The sequence below is a fragment of the Danio rerio genome, chromosome 5 (assembly GCF_049306965.1).
Source record: "Danio rerio strain Tuebingen ecotype United States chromosome 5, GRCz12tu, whole genome shotgun sequence".
NCBI classification, from domain to species: Eukaryota; Metazoa; Chordata; class Actinopteri; order Cypriniformes; family Danionidae; genus Danio; species Danio rerio.
This window is the reverse complement of record NC_133180.1, coordinates 12,790,001-12,802,835: the sequence shown is the minus strand read 5'-3', so window position 1 is coordinate 12,802,835 and position 12,835 is coordinate 12,790,001. Positions and strand designations below refer to the sequence as shown.

The 12,835-nt window shown below is 36.8% G+C and overlaps 1 protein-coding gene across 2 annotated transcripts in view; it reads left to right on the top strand.

Moving 5' to 3' along the window:
• lrrc74b (leucine rich repeat containing 74B) overlaps nt 1-12,835 on the top strand; it is a 28,745-nt gene that overhangs the window by 15,341 nt on the left and 569 nt on the right. For both annotated transcript variants that reach the window (XM_001344200.9, XM_073951984.1), the window contains exons 4-10: nt 573-705; nt 1,441-1,647; nt 9,600-9,709; nt 11,084-11,199; nt 11,542-11,620; nt 12,550-12,645; nt 12,717-12,835. The exon at nt 12,717-12,835 is cut by the window's right edge. In XM_001344200.9, coding sequence (XP_001344236.2) covers nt 573-705; nt 1,441-1,647; nt 9,600-9,709; nt 11,084-11,199; nt 11,542-11,620; nt 12,550-12,645; nt 12,717-12,830 — 855 coding nt within the window. In that variant the 3' untranslated portion in view covers nt 12,831-12,835. The remainder of the gene's footprint in view (nt 1-572; nt 706-1,440; nt 1,648-9,599; nt 9,710-11,083; nt 11,200-11,541; nt 11,621-12,549; nt 12,646-12,716) is intronic.

The following is a 12,835-nucleotide window of genomic DNA, read 5'->3' as shown; positions in this document are numbered from 1 at the left end:
TTTGGTCTACTATCTTTAAGGTCCTTTTCAAGCCAATCCTTGATTGTGAACATGTGTGGCAGTAAACAGGCCAGGGCAGAGCTAGAGAAATTGAACTCAGGTGTAATAAATCAGACTTAAGTTATGTTTTAACAGGGGGGCAAACACTTTTTCACACATGGCTGTTTAGTTTTGTATTTTGTTTTCCCTTATCAAATAAAACCTTCATTTTTAAATGACATGATGTGTTTACTTGTACTATCTTTGACTAATATTTAATTATGTTTGATGATCTGAAATATTAAAATGTGACAAGCATGAAAAAAAAAAAAAGAAACCAGTAAGGAGGCAAAAACTTTTTCACACCACTGTAACAATCACAAACCTGACACAAATCAAACAAGATGAGTTAATATTAATTAACTTTTATAATTATTTACTAATATAAATTATATCTGCTTATCCATATCAGCAAAAAATCCTAAATAACTACTCAAAACAATGGTTAAAATATTTACAATAAATTACTGTAGTGTTTTTACATATGGGTTTGCACTCGTTGAGCTTAATATTTTATCAACTCTCCTCTGTAGGGCACCAAAGCTCTGGCGATTTCTTTAGTGACCAACACCTCCATCCTGAAGCTGAATCTGCGAGACAACTGGATGGAGGGAGCAGGAGCGGCTGCCATTGCTGACATGCTGAAAGAGAATTGCTACATCACAGGTAACTTTCAGCAGACACGCCACTACTGTACCACACACAAACAACTCCACACTGTCAGGCTTGAGTTCGGGATTGACCAGGGGTCCGTTCTTCGTACGTGGATTACTCAGTTAGCTGGATTTAGATATTGACGATTTGACACGATCCAGGATTGTTTCGTTCTTCAAAACTGATCCGAGAGTTGTTGTCATAGCAACAGTTCTGGTAGATCAAGCCTGGTCGGGAGCAGGCTCATTTCATATAAACAGGATTAGATCAGGTCAATTCAAGCAAACATAATACTGAAAGTATGTGTGTGTGTGTGTATATATATATATATATATATATATATATATATATATATATATATATATATATATATATATATATATAGTTCATACAATATATTGCAATCTGTTCTCTGAAATGAAAGTACAAAGACTGCCACCTGGTGGTGTGCAAAGAGAAAAATTATTATTATTAACAATTTAGTTCGCTTTAGTACAATTTGTGTATGATAATAGACATGCACAATATGTGAATTTTTTAAAAGCATTAATACATTTATAATACATTACAATGATACATTTATGCATTATGTAAAGTTTTATGTTCAGATACAAGCAGTCGCTGTTCACACATTACAAAATGCTTCATTAAATGAAATGAATTCGTAACTCTTTTGTGATTGTGTAGTTGACTGTGTACGGCTGCCTCAAGATATTGACTGTCAAGCCTATGCTTTTTCCCTTCCAGAAATTGATTTGTCAGACAACCGGATGGGTGAATACGGAGCCAGGGCTTTGTCCAGCATGCTGTTGGAAAACAGCACCTTATTCTCTGTCAACCTCTCTGGAAACCATCTGGACGAGCGAGCAGCCAAACACCTCTCTCCAGCTCTGATATCCAACCAGAAACTGCAGCACCTCGACCTGAGTCACAACAGACTCACAGATACAGCAGGTGAGAGATGATCTGACAAGTCTGAGGAGAAACGTTCACTACTTCAACTTACACATCCTCACATAATTACTCTGCTTTTAAAGAAGCACTTTTTAAAGAAGTGGTATTTGGTTGCTAAGAGACCACACAGTTTTTATATTATCACAGATATTTTTAATATTTATACAATTACTGGCCACTTTGTTAGGTACACCATACTAGTACCGGGCTGGACCCTCTTTTGCCTTCAGAACTGCCTTAATCCTTTGTGGCGTAGATTCAACAAGGTACTGGAATTATTCTTCAGAGATTTTGGTCCATATTGACATGATAGTATCATACAGTTGCTGTAGATTTGTCAGCTGCACATCCATGATGCAAATCTACCATTCCACCACATCCCAAAAGTGCTCTATTGGATTTAGTACTGGTGACTGTGGAGGCCATTTGAGTACAGTGAACTCATTGTCATGTTCAAGAAACCAGTCTGAGATGATTCACGCTTTATGACATGGTGCGTTATCCTGCTGGAAGTAGCCATCAGAAGATGGGTGCACTGTGGTCATATAGGGATGGACATGGTCAGCAACAATACTCAGTTAGGCTGTGGCATTAACACGATGCTTAATTGGTACTAATGGGCCCAAAGTGTGCCAAGAAAATATCCCCCACACCATTAAACCACCACCACCAGCCTGAACCGTTGATACAAGGCAGTATGGAGTCATGCATTCATGTTGTTGACAGCAAATTATGAACCCAACCATCTGAATGTCGAGACTTATCAAACCAGGCAAGGTTTTTCCAATCTTTTGTTGTCCAATTTTGGTAAGCCTGTGCAAATTGTAGCTTCAGTTTCCTGTTCTTACCTGACAGGAGTGGCACCCAGTGTGGTCTTCTGCTGCTGTAGCCCATCTGCCTCAAGGTTGGATGTGTTGTGTGTTAAGAGATGTTCTTCTGCATACCTCGGTTGTAAAGAGTGGTCATTTGAGTTACTGTTGCCTTTCTATCAGCTGGAACCAGTCTGGTCATTCTACTCTGACTTCTGGCATCAACAAGGCATTTGCACCCACAAAACTGCTGCTCACTGGACATTTTGTATATTTTTCGGAACCCTGGGCGTGAAAATCCCAGTAGATCAGCAGTTTCTGAAATCCTCAGACCAGTCTGTCTGGCACCAACAACCATGCCACATTCAAAGTGACTTAAATCACCTTTCTTCCCCATTCTGATGCTCAGTCTAAACTGCTTCTTCACCAAGTCTACATGTCTTAATTCATTGAGTTGCTGCCATATGATTGTATGATTGGCTGACTAGAAATTTGTGTTAACGAGCAGTTGGACAGGTGTACCAAATAAAGTGGCTGCTGAGTGTATATAAGCATACCTGTCAACCCTTCTACCAGTCCTATCCTGCCATCATCCCGTAAAGGTATTTTCCCGTATTTCTCCCGTATTTTCAGTGTTTCTCTGAAGGTTTAGAAACCTTAAAGAGCCGAGCCTCCCTATACGTAACTCATACCTCCGAACCACCAGGGGTCGCCCCATGCTTTGAAATAAAAAAACACTTTGAAATAAATATAAAAGCGGTGCGATTCCCCTTCCTTTTCATTACAGGTGCCGACACCCCTCCTATACAATCCTCAAAACAGTCATATAATGGTGCATGACTGTAAGCTGACGCGCTCCATAGTGATAAACAGACGCTGTTTCCCAAACGGGAACTGTACACGTGATTTGAAGCGGAGCGAAAGTCTGGCTTTTGGGTGTCTGTTTAAACAGACATACATATAATAATTAATAATAATAATAACAATAATATCTAAAAATGTCGATCTTGGTGTTTTTTTTTCAAACACAACTAATTTTGTTCTAAATAAGCATAAAAAGTTAGGAAAGCAGTCGAAAGCCTTCATTATATTGTTAGATGTATGCATTTTTAAAGTGACACCTGTTATTTATTGTAATTAAAAGAAAGAAATCTAAATAAGAGATTCATTTGTTGCTCTTTAATCAGAATGTGTACGTTATACAGTGAAAAAACGGCTGATGAGATTTGATAGCTTGATTCTATTTCACTATAACAGTTATTCATTTTAATAAGCTGAACTGTTTGCTAATTAGTTTGCTGCTAATGTATATATTTATTTTTTTCTTTTGTAAATAATAATAAAAGAGCATATTATTGACCATTTAACAGTTTATTTACAATGAAACAGCTCCAAATGAACATTTAATTTGGGGATTTTTTTAAAGGAGGGGGGCGGGGGTTGGGGGGGTCCCTTATTATGATGGGCATATCTCTTATTTTCACATCCCAATGTTGTCAGGCATGTATTAGTGGTATGTAATATTTTCTCGATCTTTTAATGATTAATTGTGCAGCTATAAACTGAATGCATTATTATGGATGAATGGCACAAAATGACTTGAAGGGATAGTTCACCCAAAAATGAAAATTCTGTCATCATTTACTCATCCTTTACTTGGTGCAAACATGTTTCAGTTTCTTCCGTGGAAAACAAATGAAGATATGTTGCTTAATATTCCGTTTCAGTTGGACGTACATCAACATACTGAACTAAAAGCCTCTGCAACTTCTTTCTTATCTTTAGTAATAGTTTGTCTCAGCAGCTTCGTGAATAGCTTTTAAGACAAACAAAGGTAAAAAGTTTTGCAGCTATTTAGAAGAATTCCTAGAGATTACTTTTACAGAATTTTTATACAAGTGCCTACAATGTCACACAGTACTGTAGCTTTGCAGGAAGGATTCTTAAAGTGTCATGGATTCATGCTGCCACAGTTCAGTTAAAGCAAATTCAACACAGCATGTTTTGTCTCGCATCAATTCCTGTCAATATTTCCACAGACGATGTATAAACACGCAATATAGAGGCCTACTTAGTCCCCAATTCTTATGTACTGTATTACATTTACAGACCGGTAAACAAAGGATTTACATAATTTATAGGCAACTCTGTGCCATCTGTTTGACTGAAATTCCTCAAATAAAAGGTGAGATCGGGCGAGCACAAATTTTTACTAATCAACTTTATAGGCAGTATTTTATAAAATGCAGATCTTAAAAGCTTGGCTCAAACCCTTGCCTCACAATTGCAAAGCAAATAGATATCAATCTATCCAGTTGAGCTTAAAGACGAACAGACAACTGCAGCGGAGAAAATAAGTATTGAAACATGTCATGTTTTTTCCTGGGAATAATATTTCTAAAGAAGCTGTCAACATGGAGTTAAACCAGATTTCGGCAAAAATACAAACATACAAAGAAAAGATAACAAAAACAATCAGAATGCACTGAACTACTGAAATTGAGTATTTAATACTTTTTTTAAAAGGCTTTTTTGGTGACGGCAGCTTAAAGACGCCTCTCATATGGAGAACGAAGTCACATGCATTGCTCAGTTGTTCAACAGAGTGTAAAAATCTTGAAGGTTCTGTGGGTCTCGTCTATCAAATCTGATCTTTATTTTGTATTCTCTATTGGAATCAGGTCAGGTGATTGGCTAGGCCATTCTACAGCTTGATTCCTCGGCTGTGTTTAGATCATTGTCTGGCTGAAATGTCCACTCTGGTTTCATATTCATCATCCTAATAATGTAGATGTTGGACTGAAGCAGCTAATTTTTCATTTACAATGAGTAAGGTCATCCGCTCTAAGAGAGTTGCTGAAGAACTACTGAGAGATTTCTTCTGCTGTCTGAGCTTTCACTGCCTTTCTACACCTCCGTTTCTTCATGTGTTCAATACTTTTTCACCGTGCCATTTTAGTTTACAAATTAAGTTATGTGTATTTAACTAATTGGATTAGTTTTCTTTGCATATATGGATTTCTTTGGTTTTGGTCTCAGCCTCCGGTCACCGGCACCTTTAGAAATATGTTTTCTGAGAAAAATTGTGACGTGTTCAATACTTATTTTCCCCGCCCCTGTATATCATGCACATATTTCACATTGCATAAAACTATGGGCCCTGTCATACACTCTAAACAATGTGGCTCCAGGGGTGACCAACCCAACCTCATTCTGAAAACGTGCTTCTATATACATTTCTAGAGACCGCCAAAGGAGATACTTTTTTCTTTCTCTCTTTTTTTTTTTTTGCAGTTTTTGTTTTCGCAAATCCACTAGGACTTCTTTCTCTGTAACTTTACTTTTAAAGGGGCATTAAATCGAGATTTGACCTGGCACATGTATAACGAAAAAGAACATTAACCTTCACTGCAATATTCCACAACAGAAATGTAATTAAAATGTGTCATATTCACTTAGGGCAAGCAGTTCATTACAGGCCTGCTAATGATTATATAGCACTCCAGAGTATAATAAAAATGTCTAGACAGAAAGTTTGGATAATTTAGTTTCAGTTCAGCAAGCAAAAGACAAGCTATTCAGTTCAGTGCAGACTCTCAATCTGGGGGATATTTACACAGGATTTGAGCGAAGGCTTGAATTATAAAATATATAAGACAGAAATTCTATTTATGCGCTTTGGTACATCATAATTTAGATTTTATTTTATAAGCTACTGTACTGATGAGATTTCTTCCCATTTAAAATAAAAATGTCATTTAGAGTATTTTTTGCCATAAAAACAAAAGGAAATTTGTCCAATAAGGAAAGTTGACAATGTTTTAACAGCAGAAGAGTTAAGAAATCAGTATTTTGCAGAATAACTTTATTTTTCAATCACAAAAAAATTGTTATTCTGACCAATTGTCATTTTCTGAAAATAAAAATTGTTACCAAAAAATTTACCTTTATAGAATAAGACAAATATTAACATTAACAATCCATTCCTACTAAGCCCATTAAATCAACAGAAAGTTTTCAGTTTTTACTTATTTAACTAGATTTATTAGTATTAACATACACTCACCGGCCACTTTTTTAGGTACACCTGTCCAACTGCTCGCTAACATAAATTTCTTATCAGCCAATCACATGGCAGCAACTCAATGCATTTAGGCATGTAGACATGGTCAAGATGATCTGCTGCAGTTTTGTGGCTGCAAATGCCTTGTTGATGCCAGAGGTCAGAGCAGAATGGCCAGACTGGTTAGAGCTGATAGAAAGGCAACAAAAATTCAAATAAGCACTTGTTACAACCGAGGTTTGCAGAAGAGCATCTCTGAACACACAACACGTCCAACCTTGAGGCAGATGGGCTACAGCAGCAGAAGACCACCCCGGGTGCCACTCCTGTCAGCTAAGAACAGGCAACTGAGGCTAGAATTTGCACAGGCTCACCAAAATTAGACAATAGAAAATTGGAAAAATGTGGCCTGGTTTGATGAGTCTCGATTTCTGTTGCGACATTTGGATGATAGGGTCAGAATTTGGCATCAACAACAGGAAAGCATGGAACCAGGTGAAGGTGATAAGCACCCTTTATGACCACAGTGTATCCATCTTCTGATGGCTACTTCCAGCAGGATAGCGAGCCATGTCATAAAGTGCAAATCATCTCAGACTGGTTATCTCAGCAAATAGGAAATGTGTTTTAGACATAAGGAGTGAATCCATAATAGCACACTCACCTGCTACTGTACAGTACTGAAAAAAAAAAGTATGTCCAAAGTGCCAAAACCTACAAAAGAGTTTGACCTAATGAACACTTTTTGACTACATTTATGTTTCAATTTTCAGCATAACCAGAAAAACTGGGAAATCCGAAAAAAATTAAGAACATATCCAAAAGTCATGTTTGTTTCTGTTCACCAAGTGTTATCTTGATTCATCTCTGTTGTTCCACAAGAGCAGCAGACAAAACACAATCCATAGTGATTCTGTTAGTGTAGAGTAGGCCATAGCAAAAAAACAGTGGTAATCAATTGAATCGTTTGTGATTGAATCAGTGTTTTAAATGATTCACTGACTGAGTGATTCAGTATTCCACTCATCAAGATCGAACTACACTACAAAAAAAAGCTTTTCTTAGAGTCCATGTCTTGATTCTAGTCCAAATATCTAAACTTTCTTAAATCATTTTATAGACAAGCAAAAATATAGTCGTCTTTTAAGACATAATATGCCAAAATGAAGTAAGTTTTTCCCTTAAAGCAAAATAGTCTGCCAATGAAATAAGCAAAATAATCAGAACAATCATATTATTTCTTGAAACAATAAAATATTTATTAATATCTGCTGATACTGCTCCTTCAACAGACATTTAACTGACTATGAAAAACTTAGCAAGTACATGTCAACCCTAACCCCAACCTAACAATCTACTTATAATCTAATGACAATTAGTTGGCATGTTGCAATGTAACTTAAATTCAATGAACAAACCATCAAAATAAAGTGTGATCAAATATGTTAAAGGCCTAGGTCACCAAAAAAATAAAATTTACTCTCTTTGAAGAGAGCTGAAATCCTGTAACCATTGACTTCCATAGTAGAAAAAACAAATATTATGGTAAGTCAGTGGTTACAGGTTTTCAGCTTTCTTCAAATAATCTTCTTTTGTGTTCAACAGAATAAAGAAATTAAAACTAGCTTGCAAAACTAAAGAGTAAATTCATAAACGAAGGTAGAATTTTCAGTTTTAGGTGAACTATCCCTTTAACAAGGGATGGAGTATTTGCTTTCATACAAACACTGCAAAATTATTTTAACTTTTTAACAAACTTTATTCAACTTTCAAACAAATCCGAATCACCATAGATTACTCCTATGCTTTTGTGAGAATGTATAGAAAAGCAAATTTTGAGAAAAACCTTTTCTACAACTCCAGTAAGTGCTCTCTTCTTAACAGCAACGCAAATTGGAAATGATATTCAGCTTGAGCACAAAGCACAATATCTTCCTATTTGCGAGCATCTGAGATTTCCAGAGGGCTGCATCTCAAATTACCAGAACCTCCAGTATGGTGATGAGGAGGGATATACAATACTGTCCTAAAGCCTCATCGCTGTCAGCATGAATGACAGAGTGTGAAGGCAGGGAAATTGCCTCAATAAAATATTGCATATAATCATCACCAGGAAACTCCTCCATGACCCGCCGTGATTCATACATCCTCGGCAGATTCCTCTGGCGCATCTCTGTTCATATTCCATATGGTGATGATGGCTTTCTTTTTATAATCGTTCGGCGCTCGCTTGTTATTGGCAAGCTACCCTGGTGACCATTGAAACTGGGACCTGATATAGTTATGCAAATCAAATAGGATATTCAAATGAGTCTTTATTGTTATTATTATTATTTTGAGAGCTGAAAATGGCAAAAAAAAAAAAGTTAATTTATTAGCCACTGTGTATGCATTGTATTATTTACAGTTTGGGGTCAGTGAGGTTTGGAATAAATGTAAAAAGAAGTCCCTTTTGCTCACCAAGTCGTTTAAACACAATAAAATAAAATTGTATTGTTAAATATTATTCATTCATTCATTCATTTTCCCTAACATTCCCTTTATTAATCAGGGGTCGCCACAGCGGAATGAAACGCCAACTTATTCAGCATGTTTTACACAGCGGATGCCCTTCCAGCTGCAACCAAGTGCTCCGAAACACCCATACACGCTCATTCACACACATACACTACGGACAATTTGGTTTACCCAATTCACCTATAGCACATGTCATTGAACTTGTGGGGGAAACCGGAGCACCCAGAGGAAACCCCCACCAACACAGAGAGAACATGCAAACTCCACATAGAAATGCCAACTGACCCAGCCGAGACTCGAACCAGCAATTGTCTTGCTGTCAGGCGACATTTCCACCCATTGCACCACCGTGACGCCATTTATATTATATTATATTGTATTATATTATATTATATTATATTATATTATATTATATTATATTATATTATATTATATTATATTATAGGGTCTTAATTACTAGCCAGTTTAATTTAACCGATATTGAACTATAAGTAGAAGATACAAAAATCCCCAGAATGAAAAACTCCTCAGTGTTGCTGTCCTCTGTGTTTCTCCACCCTCAGGGGAAATCCTGGGTGCTGCTATTGCCGAAAACACAGGACTGAAGGCACTCAATCTGGCTTGGAACTGCATTCGAGGAAAAGGAGCCATTGCATTTGCTAAAGGCCTCGAGGTAAGAGAAAAATAAAGTCCATCCTCTGCCAGAGTCAGTCATTAAAGCTTAAAAAAAAAAAAACTTTGGCAGAATATTCAACGTTTATGTCAAGAACATTGAACAATTCAGACATAGTATCTGATGAGAAAAGAGTTAATTTACCTATGAATAATAATGTACCTTTAAGAACATTAAACTTTCTCCCTTAAGCATTTATTGAGCTAAACAGTCACCTTAGAATTATAAGGTTCTCTCTGACATTTTGGTCAAAACTGAGTTATTGACATATTCTTATTAAATGACAACTTATTTGCATTATGGGATGTTTTTTTATAAGTTATTTCCATTTTAAGACTTTTTATTTGAAAAACAAATGTTACACACATACTGTTTGCTATTTGGAATGCAAAAACTTTAAAGCTCAATATCTCAAAATCATTCAGAACACAGATAGAACCTCATATTTCCAGGGTGACCAAATGTTTAGGTTGCACAAAACATTCAATGTCTAGCCAGCGTCTAAGGGCAACGTTATTTAAACATCCAATAATAAAGTCAAAAGTGACCAAAATTCAACATTGAGCCAACATAACTTAAACCAACTTCATACTGACGTCTAATACTGACATTTATTCGTCTAATAGATGTTATAGTGGTAACGTTCTCTCAACGTCAAGCTGTAACATCATTAGATGTTGATATTTGGTTGATTTTAGGCTGGATGTTAGACATTGACGTCGGCCTGACGTTGAGTTTTGACCAACTCAATTTTAATTTCCAAACAAAATGCAACGTCTCCACGACTTTGAAGTACACTGTTAATCTGACGTCATGTTGACATCCTGTGCCTGCTGGGTTTTTACATACTCTATACACTGTATTATATATAGAGGCAGACCTCTAATATATTTATAATATACTTTAGAGCAGCTTTTAGTCGGTCAATGGTATGGTCTATTTTGGTTCCTCAAAATAGATACGTGCCAACAGTGTGCCTCAACACACCTTCTTTTTGAGACCAGCACAGCCATGAGTATACAAAGTGGTGCAAATGGATTTGCTATTCGAACAGCGTGGTGCACAAAGTGAAAATTACAGTTGCGTTGGTCTATAAATAGCAACAAATCGCGCCAAACAAATCTTGCGCCTAATTGTGCCGGGTGTATGAAAGGGCCTATAGACTATGAATTGTATTTCTAAAAAGGATAAAAGGAATGGTGTGCAAAGAATGTGATTTAAAAATATTTATAACCTAAAAATAAATATATTTAATGATAAATAATAATAAATTAATCATAAAAATGCATTTTAAGAACAATAAACCACAAAAAAGCATTTAATCTCTACTTCTATATAACTGCTGTTAGTCTGTTGGATTTGATTTTTTTTAAGGGAAATATATTCTTAAGGAGCGTGGATTTATCGTACAATGGACTGGGCAAAGACGGAGCCTTAGCTTTAGAGGAAGCACTCAAACAGAACAATACACTGGAGGATCTGAACATCAGGTACAGTCGTCAAAGTACGGTTATTTATCACAACCACAAGCAGGTCATTCAAACCCATGAGTCAATGTTTTGAGTCAAGGCGCCTGTTTTTTTTTTTTTTATAAATGTATACACGGACAGTTGTCCTTGATTTATTGCTGTAATTATACAAACTGTTCAGTGTTTGTCTACTGAATTAGTCTGGATGTTCACAATGCAGTTATTCGTGATTTATTTGCAGTGGCTAAATCAGCAAACACCACATTTAGCAAACATTCAATACACTGACATCAAGAAAAGAAGTGCACATTTATTTTTACTGCCTAGAAAGCTTTAGTATTGTGTTTTTTTCTTTGTCTGCAGCAATAATCGCATACCGTTTGAAGGAGCCGTCCATTTAGCACTCGGCCTCAAAGTGAACACAACTCTACGAATTCTCAAAGTAAGGAAAATGTTAAAGCTGCTTCTGGAATGATGTAGATTTAATGCAATGTAAAATGTCCCTGTTTGTGTATGTAAAAGATTTGCAAAATCTGCAAAGGTTTAAAGCTCAAATTGCACCGTAAGAGCTAAAGTATGTAGAGTTTCAATTCTTAGCCAAGTTAATATTGGCTAAGAGATCGTCCATGATATATTATACCCATAGCACTGGAATTGCTTCACTGGATGTATCACTCCACCTGTGGCATTTATCAAAGTGTGTATCATGATGAACTGCGTCATCGTTTTACAAATATACAGTGGGTGACAGTTCAACATGAGTACTACCGCTGCGTGTGGTGCCACTGCGGGACTAAGAGATTAAGAAAAGGTTTTTAGGTGTAACAGTAGTTTGTGACTATGCCTCCAGGGCACACAAAGGGACAGAATGTGAACAAACAGAAATTACAGTAGCTGTAAAACCGCTGCATAAACATATGCTGGATAAGTTGGTGGTTCATTCCACTGTGGCGACCCCTGATTAATAAAGAAACTAAGCTGAAAAGAAAATGAATGAATGTTGATGGTTTATTTATTATTATACTATGGCTCAACCAATCACAACAGACTAGGCTACAAAGTCTGACCAATCAGAGTAGGCTCTCAGAAAGGTGGAGTTTAGAGAGACTGTATTCTTGAAAAGACTGTTTAAGACCTTATAAGATGCTGCAGGGGCGCTGCTGGCCGCCACGGGTCCTCTGACAAGCAAAGATGAAAGTGCGGATGAAAGTGAAGAGCGGGGGAGGGAGAGGGGGGTTCACAGGCCCTTGATAATGTCTCTGGGGCCCCCAAAATGTATAAGCCCTCAGAATCGTCCTAACTAAGAAGAGAATTATGGTATTTTTTATGTCTTTGTTATGACTAATTCTATTGGTTTCCTGTGTGATCCAGATGTCTAGGAACCCAATCCAGTCAGCTGGATGCTTCGCCATTCTGAAATCAGTTCAATCCAACCCAGAATCTGCAGCTGAGTTCTTAGACTTTTCTGTGAGTGTTTCTTCCCCATTTGCCATGATATTTATTCATTTCCTGAATTTCTAATATCAATTTTCTTCCAGGACATTTGTGTGGACCAAGAATTCGAAGATTTGTTCAACAGCACCAAAGAAACATTCCCAAAACTCCAAGTGAAACATGGCGGGAAAATGAACGCTCCATTTAAAAGGAGCTGAAAGTT